Raw genomic sequence first — 15,092 nt, 5'->3', positions numbered from 1 at the left:
GTCATCATAAAGTACACGCATCCTTGCCGGGTACGGTGTCTGGAACTTTATTTGTTTTTCTTTTAACACTTTCTTGAGCTCGGCGTACTCCCCTCGTTTCTTAAGCACTTCAGGAGGGAAATCATGATCAACGAAGAAGCGAGAGTCATTGCAGAACACTTCTTTTTTTTCTGCCAAGCTCTCCGGAGCACCTCCTCCTTTGTCCGGTAACTGCCGAATTTTACTACTATAGACCGCGTCAGTTCAGCCAATCTGCCCAGAGTCTGTAGCGAGTCCGCTAATTGACAGTGCGCTGTCCGGAGGCGGGGCCTATTCTGTGTGCATGGCCGAATTGAGTTTCAGAGTACAGCGGATCTGGCGACGTGAGGGCGGATCTGCTCCTGGCAACTGTACAGATAAAGCATATTTTAACAGTATTCTTGCCGTGTTCAGTCCTCTTCAGCCTGACAGGTCGCAGCTCTGAGGAGGATTTGATTTCTGAGATGGCTGTTAGGAAAAAAAACGCATTTGGATCGCGAATCCGCCCAGCGTCCATAATGAGTCCGCTAGTTTTTCATATTGTGGCAGTGCATATAGGTCTAACAGACCCCAAAATCACAATTAGTTTAATCCGACTACGCCACCCTGGTGGAGTGCCAGGGAAATACTCCCAGTAAGGACACAGGTACGTTTTACCAGTTGAAGGCAAGGAAATAAGATCTAGTGAGACATGAGTGTCAATACAAAAATACACTTTATTATAATATCAATAAAATTCTCTCTCTCTCCATAAACACACCACCAGATTATTAAAATAACTCCAGGGCCAGGCTTAGTGGGAACAGGGCAGGCCGGCTGCAACTCGGGAGGTCATCCAAACCCACCTAAATTCACACCACAGCAAGCACCTCACACACACACAGTAAAGCAAATTGTACCAACACACACACACACACAACACCCCGTGAGACACACCATGGAAGGAAAGCGGCTAGCCTCCCCTGCTGCACACCGAGTCCTCACTGGCTCCTGGAGACAGAAATGAAAAACATTAACCAAAAATTACAAAAAGAGAATTATAAAGAATGAAAAACAATCAAACTAAATTTACAGACACTAGTTGTAGGGACTCCAGTACGCCGGCCTCCTAAGGGCACCAAATGCAGTGAAAGCAAAAATCACAGTGCCTGAATGACACCAGAATTACCAAACAAATGAAGTAAAGAATATGGATTCTTTACGATGACGTAATACAATACATGACACGGAAATATAAAGGAAGTTATGAAGCTGCAGAACAACCACAAATAGCAATATAAAAGTTAACTGTTATAAAAGAAACCCAAAGTACAAAAAAAAGAAAAAGAAAAAACCACAGCGCGATGCGCAAACAAAATTATACTAAAAGAAACTAAATCAAAATAAAACAGATAGATGGCCTGGCAAAGACACAGAGATCGGCCTAAACGACCCGCCAAACAGCGAAGCCGTAAGCAATGACTTACAACAGGTCTGTGCTCTAAGCAAAACAGCAGCGGCGTCACATGTAGTATCTTCCACGAGAGATCAACTTAGAGACGGTGATGTTCCATTCCCCCTTTTACCTTTAACAAAAACAAATATGTTAAACTAAATCTACTAAGTCCCGTTTGCAGGAAAGAGAAACAAAACGTACTTACGGTTAGGGTTGAACGAAGACCAGTGCAAGGCTATATAATTACTCCAACAAGTGTGACTCAACGTACCAGATAGCATTCACACATCCGCTTGTGTCACCATTACTAAGAGCAACACAAAATGAATACCACCATCACAAGCGACCAAACAATTTAATACGAGCACGAAACATACCTGTAAGTAAACTCCACCACACACTTGCCGCAATATCGATGCCACCAGCCCCACTCTAAAATCAGACTATAAATAGCGCGGATTAACTTCGCTCCATTCACAACAATAGTCAATTGGGTCTTACCCTACCTGAACGCAGTGAGGCGCAGAAAGGGGAACGCCAGGAAGAGGAGAGCTCAGAATCAACCGGACACCACACTACCCCTCAAAATAAGAGTCCTTAAGTAGTAGGGCTGCTTACATCTCATTGGTCCCTCAATCAGATCCAAACCAGGCCAAAAGCAAATAACACTTACCCTGCTACAATATGTACTAAAACAACATTACGAGGAGAGGTGGGGAATATATTTGTCAAAATATAAGCAAAAATAGACTTGAACTAATACTCTAGAACCAATTAGTGAAAAAAGTTTATTCTCGCCTGAAAAAAATACCTACATCTATGATCAGGACTGAATTAAAATCCGGATAGCCAACTAAACTACCCGTCTCACAGAAAGGAGGAGATCCCGTCCAGATAGGCCTGTTATTACTCAAAATGCTAAAGAGCTAACCTTAACTGGACATTCCACAACGCAATTTCAAAAATTAAAAACACTAACAAGGAAATTCACTAATTTGGTAACACTTTACAATAAGGGTACATGAATAATCATATACTAATGCCTAAATTAATACTTAATTCTTCACATACTAATGATTATTAAAGGAGTTAACTAATTATGAACTAACGAAGAGCTATCCTTAACTACGACTGGAGTCATACGGATTCATGCATGAATAACGGCAGCCTTAACCACATGTTAGTACATGACTGATAATACACTTATGGGTAAACTAAATCAAACAGCATCTTTAAGAAGGAATAAGAAGTACTCTGACTTTGAAATTAATTTAAATAATTTAATACTATCATAATTTGAGCATTTGACATCTTCAGCTTTGTCATAAACATTACTGGGTGGCAAAGGATTAGTTGATCCTCCTCATCAAGTGTAGAAAACACTAAATACAATAATGACAGATCTTGTCTGTTTTATGTTCATCTCTTTCCCTTTAAACTCACCCTACTGTGACTTATACATGGATTAGTAAAAAATAAAAACCCAAAACCCACAAAGAACATTTGTAGAACAATTGGAAAGAGTTCACTCTCCATCCAGACACAGCCGTGATGATCCTGTACCTCCGCTCTCTGACTTCTTGACAATCCACACAGCATCTCTTAACCGGGCTGAATCCTCACTGTGTTAGTACATGTGTGTTTGATAGAAAGTATAACATAAATCATGAGCTGAGTTCAGTAAGTAGTTAACAGTGAATTCATTATGATTGGGCCCCGTCAAGTAAAGTCATGTCAAACTCAACTTTAACAAGCCATTAGTTGATGTTAGTTTGTTAAAGGTACCTTTCTTCATTTTCATAGATTTTGGGATATTTATCTATTTTTGGGTAATTGATAAAGTTATGTTTTATTCTCTGTAAAGCAGGAATACATTTTTTTTATCTGTTTTAAAGCCCAGTGTCAGTGAAGATGGTGTGATCAGGAAATCTGAAGGAACATCTCTCAGCGTTCTACTACGATGTTGCCCTGATATCTGAGGTAATTCAGCTCTTAGGTGATGCAGATGTGGTCAAAAGTTTACACACACCTTGCAGAATAAACTGCTTCATCAGAGCAGAAATTGCAATTTTTTGATGATTCTACCCCTCTATCCTCTGCTTAAATTATTAACATTTTGCAGAGACTGCAAGGTGTATATAAACTTTGGACTACAACTGTGTCTATTGCTTTCACTCAATTGAACCATTTATAATGACTGGATATGTTTTATAACAATTGTTCTTCTTTCTTTCCTCAGGGAATTTTTTTCTGACTTTCCTGCCTCTTTGGAACATTTCCGTTCACAGAGACTGTGGAGAGATGGTGTACAGCTTCATGACATTTGAAGTTTACTGCCGATGGAGAGCTTCTGGGACACTGACAAACACCAAACAACACTGGTTTCACAGACAGGTCTTAGACTAAGCCAAGATTAGGCCATAGTTCAATTAGAACATTTAAGTCATTTTCATTAACATGCCCTAGAAAAAACCTTAGTGGTGTGCATCTTGAGACAAAACAAAGGCTCTGATATTTTTAAAGATCAGTCAGTGCAAGTTTCTTTCAGTTGAAACAGATCAGAATTACATTTTAGTCTGGGGCTGGTCTTAAGCCTTGCCTGTGAAACCGAGGGTACCATTAAGACAGTTCGGTAATGTTTTACAATAATGTCTCATTTGTTGTACATGGAATGATAATTTTCTGGAATTTTTTGTATTAAGTGTGTGTGTTTGTGTGTTAGTAATCCTATACGTTATGGAGACTAAATGACTCCACAAGTATAGTAATACCTGTAAATTTTGACCTTTTGGACATTTTTAGGTCCCCAATGAAGAAACGGACTTATACATCATACAGAATGATGTATTGTATGATGGTGAGATTAGGAACTTTTGCATGTACGTATGTAAGTGATTTTGCATTTTTCTCCAGACTCTTTCTAATAAGTGAGTTAAAGTGTTGCAGCTGTGTATAGTGTTGGGTTTTTCTTGTGCATCAGCAATCAGCAAAAAAGCGTTTTTGTGTATTTGTTTTAGAGATTGTTTTGTCAATAAATGTAGAGGGTTTTCATTTTGTGTTTGTGCCAATTGTAACTAGGTAATTAAGAGATTTTTAAAATAAAATCTTATAGCCTATACTAAATTTCAACTTCATTGCCAGAGATATATGACATTGAAGTCCCACTTAAGTGGTTCAAAAATATCATTCAAAAGTTCAACTAATTGCATTTAATGTAATTTTAAACTGTAATATATTTGAAATCAATTACAAATAACATGTATTTAGGTGGTTGAAAACGTTACATTTAATTCACGCTTAAGTGTATTGTTAATTGACATTAAAGTATATTTTAGTTAACATTAATTGCTTGTCAGTACTTTAGTAGTACACTTTAACCATATTTTAAAGACACTAGAAGCAATTATGAAAGTACATATAAAGATGTACTAAAAAGTCCCACTTAAGTGGTTTGGAAAAATCACTCAAAAGTTCAACTTATTGCATTTAATATCACTTTAAAATGTGATACATTTGAAGTTAATTACAAATACAATGTATTTAAGCGTAGAAAATAACATTTAATTTGCACTTATGTGTGTTCTTTTGAAGTGTATTATTTCTGTAATAAGTACACTTTATAAAAGTATACTTAAGTGCACTTATTTTTCACAAGGGAAAAACTGTTCATGAATCTTGTGGTGCGTGTTTTGATAGACCTGTAACATTTTCCAGATGGTAACAGTTCAAATAAGTGATGTGTAGGGTGATATGAGTCCTTCAGAATGTTATGTATTTTCTGCAGGCAACAGGAGGTAAATATGTTGTCCAGGGCAGGTAGCTGTTGTTTTATGATGATGTTTTGCGCAGTCTTTATATCTCTCTGCAAAGCCTTTTTGTCAGCTTCAGAGCTACTTTCATACCACACCAGCATACCATGTGTGAGGATACTCTCGATGGAGCAGCAGTAGAATGACACCAAGAGCCGTTGTGACAGGTTTACCTTCCTGAGAATTCTTAAGAAGTATAGCAATACGTGGAGTGCTGAGCTGCTGCGTGCACATGCGCCGCAATATTGAAACAATAAGACGACACCAGACAACTGAACTGACGCAGAACAGAACTTAAATACACATGATAATCAGACAACACACCTGAACATAAAAAAATACTTACAAGTACTTGAAGAGTAAAATATTTAGGAGTTTATGATTAAATATACAGAAATGGTTTCACTGTTTGCTTAGGTGGTTATTCCTGAAATATTGCTTAAAATACATTGACACATCAAAACCAGATTTTTGGTAAACTAGTAATTTAATTTCATCAACATATGCCTCAAATCACTTTGATTCTTTTTTTTTTTTTTTTTTTTGGTTAATTATGCTAATATCTTTTATTTACTGTTAAATACTTTATTGGTACTCCTTGCTTCTTTATTAAAACAAACAGTAAATAAATAAATAACACTTTGCAATTTGGTTGCATTGGTTGACATTAGTTGACTACATTTTCTTAAAAACTAACAATGAAAAATAAAAAAGCATTCTAAACAATGAAGAGTTGTATTTCTATTAACTAATGTAACAAAGATGAATAAGTACTGTAACAATGTACTACTCATTGTTAGTTAATGTTAAAGCATTAAATATACAACAACTGGAACCTTATTGTAAAGTGTTACTAAATAAACAAATAAAAAACTTTGCTTAACAAAAAATAAATTTTCACACTAATTTTAATCTTGTGCTTCTGAATGTGATCAAAATGATAGTAACTTGATCTTATGTGTTCTGAGTCATTAAAGCCCAAGTTTTTTTTTATCTTTCTAACATCTCAAGTCTGATCCTTCCTGATTCCAGAGAAAAGTAAACGTATGCTTCTGTTTAAACAGTTAATGGAAACTAGTCTGGTGTCTCAATACCTTTTCATCAAATTACCACAGAATGTAGGTTATACCTGAAGCATTCCTATGTAAACAGAAGTTTCTTTCTTCTGCAAAACACAAGAAGGTATTTTGAAGATTGCTTGGGCCCAAACGTCACTGAACCTCAATTGGCTTTAATTTTATGGACCATGAGTAAGTAAGTAAATAAATAAACAGAGACTTTTTTTGAAATATCTCCTTTTGTTTTCCACAGTAGAAAGACACACGTTTGGAACAAAAAGATTCAATGACAACACATTCCCTGCAAACATGTCCCTGCGGAGCCCATGCTGGCCTTTTGTGGGCACAGTGAGCTAGGGCCAGCCCACACCAAACCTAAACAGGCCCAGTGCAGGCTTGCCCCACTGGGGCTCACTGCAGGCTCTCTGTGAGCAGCCCAGACTAGCGGACTGCCCACATAAATCCCATGATGGCCCAGTGTGGGCCAGTCCGTTCGTGCCAAGAGCAACTTTTTTGTCCTGTGGGCCCATGCAGGTTTTGTGTAGGCAGCCCTGTAATGCAGCTAGGAGAATACTAACAACATTGACTGGCCATTCATTAGTCACTCAATTGAACTGGAATGGCTCCAACCAAAAGAGACCTGGGCCAGGGATCCACAAATCTGGCTCAGGAGATCCACTTTCCTGCAGAGTTTAGCTCTAACTCTAATCAAACACACCTGAGCATGCTAATCAATGTCTTCAGGATCATTAGAAAATCACAGTTGGGTGAGTTTGATCAAACTTGGAGCTGAACTCTGCAGGGAAGTGGATCTCACGAGTCAGATTTGAGGATCCGTGATGTAGGGCGATTTGCTTTTCAGAGGCTGTATAAAAATGCTCCTTTCAGCCAAGTCCTCCTGATTCTGAAGTTGAGAATAAGATAAAGGTGTGGTTGCAGAAATCACGAGACAGAGCGGGTGGATGAAAGGAGCGCTACCACCGTCTGCTGACAAAGACTGAGCTTTGCCAATAAATACTTTAGCACACCAAAACATATTTTCAGCAGAGGTCAAAGTAATAATTTGGTATATTTTATTTTTATGTTAATTTGTATTTTTATATTTGTATAAATAATATGTAGTCCCTTTCAGAGTGTTAAATTATTATCTGTATTAACCTGAATTGAATGTTTTCTATTTTGCATTTAATAAATCCATTGATTTGAAATCCCTTCGACTACTGTGCATTTTTGACAATACAGACATTAGATATGTGGTGACTGCATCCATTTCAGATATATAATAACTGTTTTCCCAAAGACTTAAGTTATAGTAGCTGAAAAGTATTTATAGTGAAACAGATGTATTGCTGTAGATTAATAGTGTGGGCCTAGTGAGGGCTTTCTGGGGGCTAAGTGAGGGCTGCCCGTGCAGGGCCAGCGCTAAGGTACCAACGTTTTGCCAATAAGCAAAATCTCAGTGGCCCTGCGCTGGCAGCCTGCTAGGGGCCCTTAGGCTAGCACTAAGTGGGCCCGTAAAGGGTTAGCAAAGGCTTGTTTGCAGGGATTCCATGTAACTCCTTTTTAAACATCCCTTTATGATTAACTTCCAAGAAAATTGCGCAAGCTGATGTTTCTGATTACAGAAACGTTCAGGTTCTCATGAAGACCCACCCACTTGGAAAAGCTATAACATGAGCGCTGAAACAGGGATGATTTTAGAATCACATCCTGATCAAAGATGGATCTGAAGATCTCAGTTTTTCTTCTGTTCTTACTTTTTACTGCAGGTACAAAGACAAATAGTGTTTGTAATGTTACTGGGTACAAATACAGATCTGTATGTCTCACTGTCTCTGTCTTGCATTACTAAAGGACACTCTCTCAGCTGTTACAAGTGCACGAATCTGTTGGGTTCTTGTGCAGATCAAAAGGTAGAAACATGTCCCAGTGGATCTTATAAGTGCTCGACTGTAACAACAGTGATGCAAGTTGGTAAGTCCAATATGATGGATTAAAATTTACTGTTATAATTGATGGATTCATTGGTGCTGTTTCGCTGGAAATAAATTCTCACAGAGCTGCTAACTTCTGCTATAGGTAAATAAAGGTAAATAACTACTGCACTTTGTTATGCTAAACAGTAAAACTAATTGAGCTACAAACCATGAGTTTATGATTGAAATATAAGAAATACCAGTTTGAGATATCAAGCAGCATAACAGAATGTTTTTGTACATCTAAAATAACTGAAAGCAGATTGATGTTCAAGTTACAAATGGCTATGCATTCTCTGGATTCTTTTTGATCTTTTCACATAACTGCAAATAGTGGAATTGTTTCATTATCCTATTACATGAATAGGATGAATCTCTTTTTTTGTAGGTTCCGCTAAGGTGACCACCACAATTAAAGGGTGTGCAAGTGACTGTAAACCTGTGACCACACAGATAATATCTGGGACTGTATCTGCCCAGTGCTGTGACTCTGAGCTTTGCAATGCAGCAGGTATTGCCTTTTATTTGACTGTCTGATTTTGTCCACAGTGACTTAAAAATACAAACAATAATACTACAAACACAAGTGATTGTTCAAAGGAGCATAATATCACATTTCAAGAGTAATCCTGAATAGTGTAAAGCTTGTGCGGTAAGAAAAAGGGAGAATCTTATGAACTAAGTCAAGTGCTTTCAGAGAGTTGTTTTTTTAAAATTGTTTTTAGAAAACTGTAATTAAGTGTAATCACCAATGAATAACAATTTTTAATTGCTAATATTTGCAGTAATAGCATTAAATAACAGTAGTTTCCTTACTGTCTTGATTAGATGGGACGTGTAAGGGAAGCTTCCTCCTGCTGTTGTCTCCTCTGTTCTTCTACTTCCTGTTTCAGTGAGTCCAGCTGCACTTCATATTCAACAACTGCAGCAAAAACTGAATGTCACACACATTTCTAAATAAAGTGTGCATGTTCTGCTGTTCTTTGGTATCATGATTTGAGGAATGGAAAATCTGTATTTTATTAAACAAATATTAACCAAAATCCTGCACCAACAATGTAACAGACCAAAAAAAAAAAAAAGTCGTTTTTTTTTTTTATTATTCAGTGATTTTTATTTCAGATGTACCAAAGTACATGTACATTTGATCCTTGTTAATGAAATACATTTACATTTTGGAATTGTAAAATTTGGCTAAAGTTGGCCAATTTTTTTTTTTTTTTTAACTATATTTACAGTATTATATATATATATATATATATATATATATATATAAGTAAACAGGTAAGAGTCAGGTATGTACACATAGCAACTGCGAGACCAGACAATGAAACAGTGGGGAGAGTGCAAGGATTTAGGGAGCTTGATTAGCGGTGACAGGTGGAAAATACTGTATCAAATATTGTTTTTAATACCTGTATTATATTTTCAAACACTCCACTAACGTTATGAAGTGAGTTTGGAGTAAAAACATATTATTAAATGTGGTGTTTTGTTTGTCAAGAGATTAATAAATGCTTCTCATGTTTGGAAAGATGTTTGAGACACGTTGCTTTTTCAAATGCACGTTATAAGCGACTCAAGCCTGCAGTGCTTTCAGATGGAGCAGCATTTACTACACAGAGCTGTAATTCACTGACAAGCTGCGTAAAACAACTTTCATAAATGCAGAACGATTCAAAATCACGCTAAACCAGACAATTTCATACCGATTTCGACCCGATTACGATTAATTGTGCAGCTAGTGGAAAATAATAAAATATAATGTGAATTGATATAATATTATTATTATTATTATTAGACTCAGGTAACAGGGAAGTCTGATTCTTTGATTGAGTAAAACGTTTCAAATGGTTCAGTCTGATTTGGTGAACTGGTTCATCTGTAATATTCAGTTTAATTCATAGACAGATCGTTTTGCTTTAGAAGACCTTAATATATAGTCAGAAGTTGTGGGTATTCTTTTTTTTTTTTTTAACTGTTCTACTGAACAAAAACAGTCCACTACAACTTGAATGACCTGAGTGTGAGTAAATGAACAGCAAATGTCATTTTTGGGTGAACTATGTCTTTTGAACTTTGATGTATTATCTTGAATTTATGACAATTTTAAGGTAATATATCATTCTAATATGGTTATTATATTATTTTATTGGCATATATAATAGTTATCTGTAGAAATTATAAAACACTATGACAAGGTCATGTTTAACTTATTATATAATATACAGGTGCATCTCAAATTGTGGCACTGCTGAGGTGGTATGGAAGCCCAGGTTTCTTTGACAGTGGCCTTCAGCTCATCTGCATTTTTGGCAGAGGTGGGTAGAGTACCCAAAAACTGTACTCAAGTAAAAGTAAAAGTACTTGAAGAAATATTTACTCAAGTAAAAGTAAAAGTAATAGTCTGAATAGTTACTTGAGTAAAAGTAAAAAAGTATCGGATAAAAAACTACTCAAGTAGTTAGTTACTAGTTACTTTGGATCATATATTGAATATAGTCTATTTTTATTTAGATATATAGATATTTAGATAAAACTTATATATACATACATATATACATACATACACACACACACACTGCCGTTCAAAATACTTGTAATGTTTTTTTAATGTAATTTATTTCAGTGATGCAAATAATTTTTATCAGCCTGATTTATTATCAATGCTGTTCTTTTTTTAGCTTTCTATTCATAAAAGAATCCTGAACAAAATGTCACAGGTTCCAAAAAATATTAAGCAGCAAAACTGTTCCCTGTTGAAAAAAAACAAAATATGCTGGCAAGGTATGTTTTGAAGCATGGGATGCTGGTTTGAGCTGATTTAAGCTGGTCCTTTGCTGGTTTATGCTGGTCCTAAACTGGTCCGACCAGCTAAGGACCAGCTTAAACCAGCAAAGGACCAGCATAAACCAGCATCCCAGCTTCAAAACATAACTAACCAGCATATGCTGGTTTTTTCAACAACCCTGTCAACACACCCATGTGGGGCCCATAAGGGATGGATATGGGCTGGTGAGTGGGCCCCATCTGGGCTGCCCAGATGGGGCCCAGTTAATTTTGTCCGGGGGTTCCATGGTGGCCCCATGTGGGCAAGCCCAGATGGGCTGAAGGTGGGCTTCACATGGGCCCTAGCTAAAACCCACATGGGCAACCCAGGTTTCTCCCATCTGGGGCCCACACTAACTGGGCCCCATATGGGCTGATTATGGGTCCCTGCTATTCTACCCATATGGGTAATAACCATTATTATTATGAGCTAACAAATTCATTTTTGGGGCTTATTTTACAGTCAGCCCATACAGTTCTTTAACAATTGTACGATTTTTGTTACACAGCCAATATTCCCGGGTCTGGTGGACCCACCATATTATTAGGCTTTTAAATCAATACAACCATAACAATTTATGTAAAAATACTTAACAGATGTTTACTTTAGCTCAATATTACCAATGGCATATACATCATTTATGGTTCTTATTTGCCATTTACCCCTGTGAGATCACAATTATGATCATATGATCGTTTTTTTTTGTGAGAAAACAAGGAAATTCACTTATAAAAAAAAAAAAAAAAATAGAAACAAGATTTTTGATCATTATTGGTGATCATTTCTTAGAACTTAATGTGTTAAGTGCTTGAAATGTAACAATTTTGTAACTTTGTGTGGGAATAGCAGGTGCAGAAAGACAACATTCGCGCACACAGACAAGACACACAGCAGCTCCAGTTAGGAGGAGGACACAGTTAAGTTTCATAGCACCTACAATTATTACACTCCGATCCAGTAGACCTGAACACCTCATATGTAATAGTTATGTGTAGGAGGGTTTACCATGTGCAGTCATTGAAAATAAGTTGTTTTTTATGTTCTTCACAGAAAATGAGCCACGGCCAATGAGTTTGAGTTAGAAGAAATAATAAATAGCATAACTTTTTCTTTTAGCAAACATTGAAAACGGGTCCCACAGACCCGAAAACCTTGGGTTAAACAAGCTACAATAAAGAGACCAGTAATACAATTAATTATTTTTTTATTTAAGTAAAATTTATGACAACATGCTTTTGTACAGTGTTCCCTCACTGTCACAGACAGAATTAGTTTCTTTCCACCTCAAATGAGCCTGAAGTCTGAAGTCCTTGTTGAGGGGTTGCCTGTCGGGCCTGTCTATTACCCCCCCGGTCCCTAGCACCAATGAGCCACTTGGAGACCGCCTTCTCGGCATCTTTACGGTGATTTGGCTGGTCATGGCGTTTTTCTTTAAGCCTCCTTCAAGAAACAAATATAACGGTCACTTATTTCATATGTGGCAACACAACTCTCAGCCAGGACTGTAAAGAAAACTATGTTGAAAAGAGCTTAATAATTATAAATTAAGATTATTAGAAATACACACATTCTCTTGAACACACAAGCTAAGCAACTGAGAGACATGTGCGAACACACTGCTCAGCCAGGACAACAAACACAACATTCACAATATTTAAAATCGACATGTTTATAACGTTAGGGCAGAGGTCTTCAATCCTGCTCCTGGAGGGCCACTGTCCTGCAGAGTTTAGTTCCAACCTGCTTCAGCACACCTGCCTTTGAATATTCAAGCGATTCTGAAGAGCTTGACGAGCTGATTCAGGTGTGTTTGATTAGGGTTGGAACTAAACTTTGCAGGACAGTGGCCCTCCAGGAGCAGGATTGAAGACCTCTGCGTTAGGGTATTGTGACACCTTTCTATTATCGGTACAACTTAAAACATTATCCACATGCACACCTACCATATATTACTTCATACAGTTTTAAGGCCTTGAACTCTCTCTTCCCATTTCGGCCCAGAAAGTTATACTGCCTGGATAGGGCATGGTCTAGGAGGAAGGTCATCATCCTTTTTGTGGCCTTGTCAACAGTTCCCCCCCCTATGTCAGTCACAGCTGCAACCTGAGGGGGAACAAAGGCAATACAAAGCAAATTTATCTACAGTATATTGCTCACTGGAGTAAACCACTCAACATGAAAGAACTGCCAGAAGCATGGGTGTGAGCAAGGGGTGGAACGGTACATGTATTCGTATTGAACTGAAATGGTACGGGCGTCACGGTACGGTGCATGAATATACACGGAGAATACACGGTATAAAAATAAATAAAACTTGCGTGCAAATTAATGTAATGTGGAACTACTGTTAGATACGCGGGTACTTTAGGGACACCTAATCTGTAGCCCCGCCTTAGCTCTGAAGCTCCGTGGCTATAATGAACATGCTGCGATGTCAAGATTGCAATGCTGGAATATGTTGTGTGTGTGTGTGTGTGTGTGTGTGTGTGTGTGTGTGTGTGTGTGTGTGTGAGAGAGAGAGGCACGGGCGCGATCGAACAGTGGAAACATAAAAACATACTGTCATTTTGTTCATACAGGACATCATTCAAACTGCAAAGTGTTAACTTATATTTGTGTACATTCGCAATAAAAACACAATACTGTGCTTTTGTCAAACTGTAACCTACAATTGTCACCCAACCAAAATCACTCTCTCACACACACACACACTGTTTAAAAGCAAAAAATATTTATCCAACCCTATTTAAAAACAGTCTGTCGGTGCCATCTTTTGGACATTCATCATATTGCATTGGTTTTCATTTCTTGAACAGAGCACTAATCTGTTTATTTTTAAGTTACACATTCTACATTGATTAAAAAAGAAAAATCTAATGTTTTTAATGGTAGTATTATTTTATACAGAAATAAAGTATTTTTAATTCAGATGAGAATAAAGTTAGTGTTAATTAAAATGAAGGAAAACAAATATATTGATCTGAAATATAGCAAATTAATTTTAAATTCATTCAGGTACAATTACCAAACATATCTCAAGGTCTTTTTGTGTTTTTATTAATTTAATTAATAAACTAATTATATAAAACTATTGTCAGTGCACTACAAATAAACTGGTTCTATGCCTTTATTAATAAAACTTATTTAAAAAATACAAGGTTTAAGACATTTATTTTACTTTGGTGGTACAGCCTGAGACATGCAAAATAAAAATAAAAATTTGTTGTTGCTTTTCCCTCCATTGCACCGAACTCGTACCGATCCTCGATGTCTGAACCGAGGTATAAACCGAACCGCGACTTCTGTGTTCCGTTCCACCCCTAGTGTGAGCACACTTGGGAAGTTTCATATCAAATTCACTGCAAGCCCCCCAATAAAATTTAATTGAGTTGCACTACCCTAGACTTAACATACATACCAGTTCGGACATGAAGTTTGGGTTTGCCAGTTTTTCTTCCATGAATTCCACATCTCTAACTGTCTTTAGGGGGAAACCCTCTGGGGTAGAAGAGACGGTGGTGCTAATGTTGCCACGCTGTTGTAGAAGCGTTTGTAGCATCCTCCCCTGGATTTTTTGAGTCTCTTTCATCTCCTCAAGCAGTGTTAAGATGCGAACAAACATGTTGTCCCTGATTTGTCTTCGAGGGGTTTCTGGTGACATGGTGACGTGGTGATGGGTTGAAACATCGGGCCATCTAAGGTTACCCAGAGGTGGTGGAAGTGTCGGCCTAGCAGATGGAGGTGAAGACCTGAGGGTGGATGGAGGCGGTGCAGGTGTCAGCACAGATCTGAGGGTGGATGGAGGCGGTGCAGGTGTCTGCACAGACCTGAGGGTGGATGGAGGCGGTGCAGGTGTCTGCACAGACCTGAGGTGTCAGCACAGATCTGAGGGTGGATGGAGGCGGTGCAGGTGTCTGCACAGATCTGAGGGTGGATGGAGGCGGTGCAGGTGTCTGCACAGACCTG

At 37.6% G+C, this 15,092-nt stretch overlaps 1 protein-coding gene and 2 long non-coding RNA genes across 3 annotated transcripts; 1 reads left to right on the top strand and 2 right to left on the bottom strand.

Annotated features, from left to right (window-relative positions):
* Positions 1–761: 761 nt before the first annotated feature.
* LOC131539364 (uncharacterized) lies at positions 762–2,017 on the bottom strand. Its single transcript, XR_009270839.1, has 5 exons — positions 1,960–2,017; positions 1,831–1,896; positions 1,659–1,760; positions 1,485–1,583; positions 762–1,008 (listed from the first exon to the last, which is right to left on the bottom strand). It is a non-coding gene; the product is annotated as an uncharacterized LOC131539364 (long non-coding RNA).
* A 6,018-nt stretch (positions 2,018–8,035) lies between these two features.
* On the top strand, positions 8,036–9,339 carry LOC131538565 (uncharacterized). Its single transcript, XR_009270597.1, has 4 exons — positions 8,036–8,089; positions 8,175–8,294; positions 8,685–8,807; positions 9,125–9,339. It is a non-coding gene; the product is annotated as an uncharacterized LOC131538565 (long non-coding RNA).
* Positions 9,340–12,345: 3,006 nt separating this feature from the next.
* On the bottom strand, positions 12,346–14,970 carry LOC131539164 (uncharacterized). Its single transcript, XM_058773520.1, has 3 exons — positions 14,545–14,970; positions 13,070–13,229; positions 12,346–12,566 (listed from the first exon to the last, which is right to left on the bottom strand). The coding sequence occupies exons 1-3, from the start codon at positions 14,785–14,787 to the stop codon at positions 12,346–12,348; spliced, it is 624 nt and encodes a 207-aa protein (XP_058629503.1). The 5' UTR covers positions 14,788–14,970.
* Between the last annotated feature and the right edge of the window lie 122 nt (positions 14,971–15,092).

The sequence above is a fragment of the Onychostoma macrolepis genome, chromosome 04 (assembly GCF_012432095.1).
Source record: "Onychostoma macrolepis isolate SWU-2019 chromosome 04, ASM1243209v1, whole genome shotgun sequence".
In the NCBI taxonomy this organism is placed as follows: domain Eukaryota; kingdom Metazoa; phylum Chordata; class Actinopteri; order Cypriniformes; family Cyprinidae; genus Onychostoma; species Onychostoma macrolepis.
Note: the sequence above shows the minus strand (reverse complement) of the source record. Positions and strands in the feature narration are given on the sequence as shown.